This window comes from Triticum aestivum, chromosome 7D (genome assembly GCF_018294505.1).
Source record: "Triticum aestivum cultivar Chinese Spring chromosome 7D, IWGSC CS RefSeq v2.1, whole genome shotgun sequence".
In the NCBI taxonomy this organism is placed as follows: Eukaryota; Viridiplantae; Streptophyta; class Magnoliopsida; order Poales; family Poaceae; genus Triticum; species Triticum aestivum.
In genome coordinates this window covers 633,470,777-633,478,715 of record NC_057814.1, presented here as the reverse complement: position 1 = coordinate 633,478,715, position 7,939 = coordinate 633,470,777, and the positions used below count along the sequence as shown (strand labels likewise).

General features: G+C 43.2%; 1 protein-coding gene across 1 annotated transcript; it reads right to left on the bottom strand.

The window, feature by feature from the left end:
* Positions 1–1,727: 1,727 nt before the first annotated feature.
* LOC123171483 (ent-copalyl diphosphate synthase 1, chloroplastic-like) lies at positions 1,728–6,357 on the bottom strand. Its single transcript, XM_044588967.1, has 13 exons — positions 6,309–6,357; positions 5,421–5,807; positions 5,129–5,312; positions 4,834–5,048; positions 4,604–4,724; positions 4,382–4,494; positions 4,040–4,266; positions 3,661–3,776; positions 3,518–3,616; positions 3,198–3,440; positions 2,757–2,883; positions 2,416–2,661; positions 1,728–1,952 (listed from the first exon to the last, which is right to left on the bottom strand). Exons 1-13 carry the CDS (start codon positions 6,355–6,357, stop codon positions 1,728–1,730), a joined length of 2,352 nt encoding a protein of 783 aa, XP_044444902.1.
* Positions 6,358–7,939: the final 1,582 nt, after the last annotated feature.

Sequence of the window (7,939 nt, the reverse complement as noted above, 5' to 3'; positions counted from 1 at the left end):
GTCTATGATTAGCTAGGGCCATAAAATAAGCATTATTTAGATCCCCCTCCAAAATCTTTCTGTCTCTAGATCTCTGCCATAAGGCAGTCTCCTCCTTCTTCCAAATATCATCCAGTTCTTTCTTAATCAAATTCATTCTCTCAAACTCACAGGGAGAAAGATGATTTTGCTCTCACTTCACATCTAAGATATCAAACTCCATAAGGAGGGACTTTTTCTTTTTCTTCATGGCAGCCTCTATATTAATGCTCCAGCCTTTAATGACTTTCCTAAGAGCTCTAGTTTTACACATCCAATTCTCAATAGAAGATCTAGCATCACCATTTTTAACCCACACATCTTGCACAAGTTGGGAGAACCCAAATTGAGCTAACCACCATTTTTCAAACCTAAACATCTTAGGGCTAGTAACTTTCCTAGCCCCAGAGTCTAAAACTAGGGGGGGGTGGTCACTCCCCACCCTAGGAAGGGCAATCAAGAAAGATAAAGGAAAATGAACATCCCAATCCACAGAAGTGAACACCCTATCAAGAATTGCAAAAATGGGATTATTTTGATTATTGGACCAAGTGAAAGACCTGTTGGAGATGGGGATTTCCAACAGAGCCCATCTATTAACCCAGTCATTGAAGAGAAAGGTAAAATGTGGATTAATATTCCCACTACTTTTATCAAATTGTTGCCTAACAAGATTAAAGTTACCACACACCAAAACAGCGTAAGAGGCAGACTCCAAGATATCATGCAATTCGGCAACAAAATCCACCTTGAATTCAGGATAAGCTGAGCCATAAACCACAGCTAACTGCCAAACAAATTTATCAGATTTAGACTTAATGGTAGAAACCACACCAAATCTTTTGTTAGTAAAGCCAATTACCTCAAACACATCTTTTCTAATGCCTACCAAAATACCCCCAGCAGTATTCAAAGCAGGTAGAAAGTGCTAGGTAAACTGGTTCTGTTTGTCCACAGCCCTGAGGAGACCCTCAGAAATTAGTTCTTTTTTTGTTTCTTGAAACCCAATAAAATCTGGGTTAGCCTTAGCAATAAAATCTGGGTTAGCCTTAGCAATAGTATCACACAGGCACTGAATTTTTCTTGGTTGTCCAAGACCCCTAATATTTCAAATGAGACATATCATGATCTAAGTTATTTTGAAGGGATGTGACAAGCCACAAGGCTTAACCTTGGTCAGAACCATGGTTAGCACGCAAGAAACCAGAGGAAAACGGCCCGCTGCCCACACACGTACGTCGGTCATCCCCTCTTTTGCTTCTATACACAGGGTTTATTTCTTCAAGATTAATAATCGAGTTTTTTATTCAGCAGTAAATTGAATTTACAATACCGCCTAATGTACATGGGTATATTCTATAAAGATATATAATTTTTGAGAGGGTATAAAGGTATATATTAGACATAATTGATGTTAATCCATTAGAATGTGTATGCCCCGTTGCAACACCCGGGCAATTAGTTTGTACATTTAGTTGGAGCGATCCCATCAAAAACAAAAATGGAGTGCGCTGTGCAGTCGGGGTTGCATCCTCTGATCAAGAAATAACCAAACACGAACTGCGACACATTTGAACCTAACAATCAATCCAACTTGACAATTGTCCTTCCACTAGCGCTCCTTGCAGCATTATTTTCTATGTACAGCACATACAGATCCCACCTCCACCCATTCCTACCATTGCATGACAAATTCTTCTTTCTTTCCTTCAAAACACATGTTCGAAAATGACCTTGGAGACATGTCCATCCAACACATGGGGAGGGCAGTTAGCGGCGTAGTAACAGCTCCTCACGACGCTCAACAAGGTCCGCTTCGTCTCGCTGCTCGCTCCATCGCCTTGCGCCTGGAGAACGTTCTGGGTGAGTTCCTGCATGCCCGCCTCAATTTTCTCGTCCATGTGGCTCATTGTCGCCTCGTTCCTTTTGGTGTCCTGTAAATAAATTGCATAGTTAGTTTGATAGATGTCTGATGTGTGGCTCTGTTTCTAACGAAAAGGTGTTGGTTCATACTTGGTATGAACATGGGAATATTGCTTGCATGGAGCAGATACGAAAAAAGAAAATAAATTCTAGCACCGAATTAAAAGAAGTTATTATAAGCTAATTTACAAGCCAAAACTAGCATGAGATCCCTAATGTTTTGGAGCTTTCTTGAGAGCACACTTGAGTTTACACATGTGGGTTATTCATTGCACGCAAGTAACCAAGAAAGGGTGAGAATACTTCAGTGATCTGTCATTGTGTTCAGTTCTTCAAATGGGAAAAACACGATCAACCATGTACTCCCTCGGTAAAGAAATATAAGAGCGTTAATATCACTAAACAGAGGGAGTATCACATAGTTCACTAGAAAATATGGCAAAAATATATATTATTTGAGTGTAAAAGAGCTACCTCAGAAAGTAACATCTTGTGGTGAAGGTTGTCACAAATAGAGGACGCAAGTTGAATAAACCAAGCACCATCCATGGTGTTTATCATCGATGATGCTTCACCACTTCGTCCACCACAAATCTCAATAATTTTGACTAGAAGCAAACATGTTTGTTTATCGGGAACCATGCACGACCCTGCTTGAACAACACCTAAAATGCAGGTGTCATCCTGTCTGTTTTTCTGTTGCATCATCCATTCGATCCACTAGAGGCCCAAAGAAATATATTAGAATGTTTACCAAGAGAACATTCTAGCAATTAATAACTCTAAGAAAAGGGGCAATTGGTCGTTCAACTTACAGCACAGCGTAACAAATTGCTGATGTACATTGGTCCTTCACCAACAGGTAGTGCCTCTTGTGCCAATAAATCAATAAGCTGCTCAAGTGCCCCCACAAGAATGTCCTCTTTTGCATCTCCTTTACGCCTGGATGGACAAATTGTGTCATGTGAACCATATTAAAAAAATGAAAAGACATTATAAATGGAAGTCCATGTTTTCATAATGGCACAGCAATGGATTAAATAGTAGTGTTTAAAGATTACATCATCCCTCGTAAGCAAAATATAAAGCTATATATGCAAGTTTGAAGGTCTTAATTTCTAATATAGTGGATTTTATGTTTGTATCACATCTAATATAGTAATATATTGTCCACTGTGGAAACCATCTACCAAATTACTAGTATTAGTTGGTGTGATGGTTTAGATTGAGTAGCGATGCTCAGTTAATGTGCTCACCATAATATATTACCATTTCCTTCATAGATACCGACATGCATAAACCGTTCCACCATTTCATTACCCAACAAATCGCTATGAAGGTATTCAGTAATAATGTTGGCCAGCACTGACACCTTGGCCCATGCAAGTCGCTCGGTGGCACGGCTTGGCTCGAAAATGCAAGCGGCGACTAGAAAATAAACTCTCAAAACATCTCTTAAAGTCACCTCAAAAGTCTCGAGGCCATTCTCAGTAAACCACCTAAATACATAGAAAGACATGTTATGCAGGAAAAATAGGACGTAACTAACAAGATGTTACGTGAGATTAATGAGTACTTTTGTAGGCCATGCCACTCTAGCTGATGTTGGACTTGGCAGCGATTGAAATCACGCTTTGCCAACTCAAGATACGTGTTGTTGTTCACAAGTGGCATCCTGTCAAAACCATTCAGCATATCAACTCTGGGACCATTTTTTACCTGTAGAGTGTCTTTCCAATCCAGACATCATTATCACCACCATATTGATCTAGGTAGACTCTTGCTTCTACACGCGGTAAGCTTGCATACCATGGGAAGTCCAGTGTATATTTTACCTATAATCATAAATAAAGGTATTTATATTCTTGTTCGTATCCAGATAAGGTTATTTTGTTTCACAAAAATAAGATAATAATTTTTTTTAATATGCTAACAAGAGTGTTTAAAATAGTCATATTGTATATGGAGTATAATTCTTTAGGGGTTTCAAAAAAAATTAACTCTAAAGTGTCGTCAGCAATCAAGCCAGAGATTGTGAGAGTTATGTTTACTTCCTAGTCCATCTAAGCCGATTGATTGGCAGGATGGACGTGTTTACCTCGCCTGGTAGATCCTTAGCAATGATCCATTTGTCTCGAATCATGCCCTGGGCTTCCCTTTCTCTAAGGAACTCATATGAGAATCTCCCTGCACGCTGCAACAAGTCCTCTCCGGGGAACCTTACCTGAGAGGCCCTGTTCAGGTTGTACATCCCAGTGACTGCTTGCGTTGATTGCCCCGCAAAACAGAAGAACTCCCCGTCCTTCTCAAACTTCTCAAATACACCTGTGAATGAATCAAAATGTCAGTTTTGTTTGTGACATGAAATAATTATTATTGCTCTGCAGAGTATGTACAGCACTATACAATATTTGAGTTTGCAGGGAAAAGGAGGTCATACTCGGGGAGACATCGTATCCATGTAGCCGCAGCAGCCGGAATGCCATAGATGTGTCATCCACGTCTATTACAGTGGAGTTCCTCGCCCAGCCAATCCCCTCATCAGTCCAGTGCCTAAAGAGAGAGTATAGAGGTTAGAAGAAACTTTCCACATGAAGCGACCAAAAGTTTAAGATTACCATGTTATTGTTAACAACACACAGTTATGAAGGAGAAATTAAACCTATGAACATAGTCCAGGCACTGTTTGATTTCTTGCTTGAAATAGCGCGAGATTCCAAGACGCTCCAACCGATCGACGGCCCAGATGCGCTCAAAGAGATCGACAGGATAAACATTGGGAACTGAAATGCGCCAATCAAGATGAACAATGCACACGGGATCAGGAATTACCCAAAAAAAGAACTCAATCCCATCCAATATCAGTGCAGTTAATGGTCATGGATCTCTTACCTCCTCCGTTGAATTTCTTGACGATCCTGTCGATGTATGCGAAGCATTTCGCGTCACCGGTTTGCATGAGAGCACAGGCTGTAGCCGAAGGAGAATAGAGGAAGGACCCATCACTAGACTGGAGCCTGAGGATTTTCTGCCAGTCCACCCCGGGCATCCCTTCAAGGGAATGCAGGATCGACGTTGGAATCCTGTGCATCATCTCCATCGGAATCCTACGGAAGTAATTAATAATTACCTGGGAAAACTGTGAAGTAATCTGCATCTCTGGCAGGAAAGGGGATATATGGGGTACCTCTTGAGCTTCACTTCTCTGTTGGCATATATGCGCTGCAGAGCATGGTGGTCATACGGGAACCCAATGCCCAAGCTCTTGGCCACCTCCATGAGAGAAGGGAACGCAATCTCGAAGCCAATGGGCATCGACTCCAGGTCTTCCTCCGCTAGCCTCCACATGTTCTCCTCCAGAAAAGAGAGCCCTGAAAAGAAAACCAGGATGCATCATGCATACATTTAGTTGAAAGACCTTGCTTCATTTGGTACTTTAGCAGAACAGTGGTGTGTATCAGTTTGTAGATTTGCAATACCTCTCCTGCATTTATGAGCGCCAAGAGACCACTTTGTTGGAACCACGACACAGGCAAGGGTGTTAATGACCCGGTCATAGGCGGAGAACAGGGCAGCGTCTCCCCAGGAGCCGTCTGGGAGCTGGTTGTCAAGAATCCACCGGAGGGTGGTGGGAAACTGGGGGCTGTCACTGTCATCAAGACTCGGCACCAGAGCGACCCAGGCGGTGTCGTATGCCGAGACGTTGATCTCGCCGTCACTCATCGACCCCAGCATCATCCTCACTTGGTCGACCAGTGCATGCTCGAACTCTGTCCCGGGAATCACACAGTAGTCGTCGAGTTCACATGGTTCCTCAGTCCGTTCTAGAATCTGAATATCGTTTCTGACAAGGTTCGTTTGCAACCCTGCAGTTACGTCGAAATACACGAATGATTAAATGTATCCAGCGTAAGACATCACATTCATTTTGAATTAACTAGAATAATAATGCCTCCATGTGCATTAACATGTTACCAAATTTCAGCTGCAGGTCCAGTTTACATGATTGTAAATTAAATTCAAGCTATACAGACTGAGATTGGGTTAAGTTCACCTAGGATTTTATTAGCTGATGAAAGAACGATGGCAGTGACACTGACGGTAACGAGAACAATAGTAGGTCGAGAATCTTTCTATCATCAGACATGACTTTAAACTGCAGAAGCATTCTTTTGTATAGTTGATGCTTTGGGATCTGGTAAGAAAGCTACATCATTGTTCTAAAGTGAACTTCATATAGGTTCGGGTTCCTTCTCTTCTTGATGCCAAAAAAATAGTCGTTGACGAACCGTTGTCTCGCCTACTAGTTAACGTGTTGTGTGCTCCAAAAGGAAAAATCTTAAGCCTAGCCTTCTCTCTAGTAATACCCTTTTCTCTATCAGTATCACTGCGACTCCTCTTGGCGACAAATGGCATGTCGTGTCGTTTTGTAAAAAGGGCCTAGAGACGTTGACAGATCATTTGTTCTTGTCTCACCTACTAATTAATGTGTTGTGTGTTCCGAAAATCCGGATCCTATCAACTCCTGATTCGTTGACTGATCACATATGGTGCATCCACACAAGTAATCGCGTTACACACCAAACATCGTACGACAGGGAAACCAGCGCCGCGCGCGCGAAAAGCACGATAGAAAGCGACATCGATCGAGTACCTTTGACGACGAGAGCACGCGTGGCCGTAGCCCGATGGCACCCACGCCGGCGGCAAGATGTGTAGCTGCATGCTGGCTGCGGCAATGTATACGTTCCTCGATCCGCAATGAACACCACTCCTCCAATCCCTCCCAACGCCGAGTGTTAAGGATGATGATGGGTTGTTGACAATGACGATGATGATGATGATAAAGCAAAGGAGGGGTAAGGTTGTCAGCTAAGGAATGAGCCAAGAACGGCGCGGGGTTATCCAGGAGGGACATGTGTGTGTGCCGTGCAGTGTGATTGCAATGCATATATAGAAGGATACAACAAGGATAGAACACAAGAAAAGGGAGAGATGGGCGTGGGGCAAAGGCCTCTGGCAGTGGACAAAAAGCTTAGAAACGTTGGCTTTGTGAACGGGTGGTGTGAGGGCGAGGGTGAGATGCTCCGCTCCCATCACGCCAAGATGCCACTCCATAGCCGCCGGTCCAGTCCGGGGAGGGGAGGATGCCAGATCCCTTTTCTTCACGACAAGACGGGCCCACCCTTCAGGGCCACGTCGGCAGCCGACAGACGGCGCCCGTGCTCGCGGACGTTAGAGTCTGACGTTCCGACCGGGTCAAACGACTCAAGACGGCTGACCAGCTACGATCCAGGGAAAAAGAATACCTAATCATGAGGATCCTCCAGAATCTTTTCGAGTGCTCGTTCGAGAACTACGATCTTTGGCTCTAGAACTCCTCTCCCTCACTCTCCAGCTCGTTCTCCTCTCTTTACTCGACCATGCCGGTGCCTTTCTCATCGTTGGTGACCATGTCGTCGTGGAAGGACGTTGGTGACCATGTGTTGTGGATGATGTACCGAATTACATCCTATAGAAGCAAAGGCCGAAGAAATGTCTGGCTTTTGAAGGAGTTGATACTGGAAAGAGATTCGTTGGCTGCAATGTGCAGATGAGTTACCAGTACGTAGATGTATATTTCCATTATTTAGCTTAGTTGAAATGGCTAGGGTTGAGAATGTTGTCTTGGTAATTGTCTCTGAGATATACGTATATCTTAAATGTGAGAGTAGAGTGGAGCAGATTGCCTGCACAACTGAGAGAGAGTATGTTATGTTATTTGCTTAAGGTCCTTCAAGTTGACTATGCTCTACGGAAAGGCGGGAGAGAAGGGAACGATGCCACACTCGTGAATAGTCGTCGGCCACAGTCAAAAGCGTCTTCATGTAAGGCGCCTTCGCTTGTAGTTTACACGCTTAATTGTTTGGCAACAATGAGGGGGTCAGATCCCCAAATAAGTTTTTTTTAAGGTTACTGGGTGAATTTAGTCCTTCGAAGGTCATTTATATATGGAAAA

Bases quoted from the DNA above. Each gene is read 5' to 3' on its own strand.
- LOC123171483 (XM_044588967.1), bottom strand. From the start codon at position 6,357: ATGCCATTTGTCGCCAAGAGGAGTCGCAGTGATACTGATAGAGAAAAG. The intron at 5,313-5,420 runs GTATTGCAAATC...TTTTCTTTTCAG, and splicing joins CGCTCATAAATGCAGGAGAG to GGCTCTCTTTTCTGGAGGAG. The intron at 4,495-4,603 runs GTTTAATTTCTC...CTCTCTCTTTAG, and splicing joins TGCCTGGACTATGTTCATAG to GCACTGGACTGATGAGGGGA.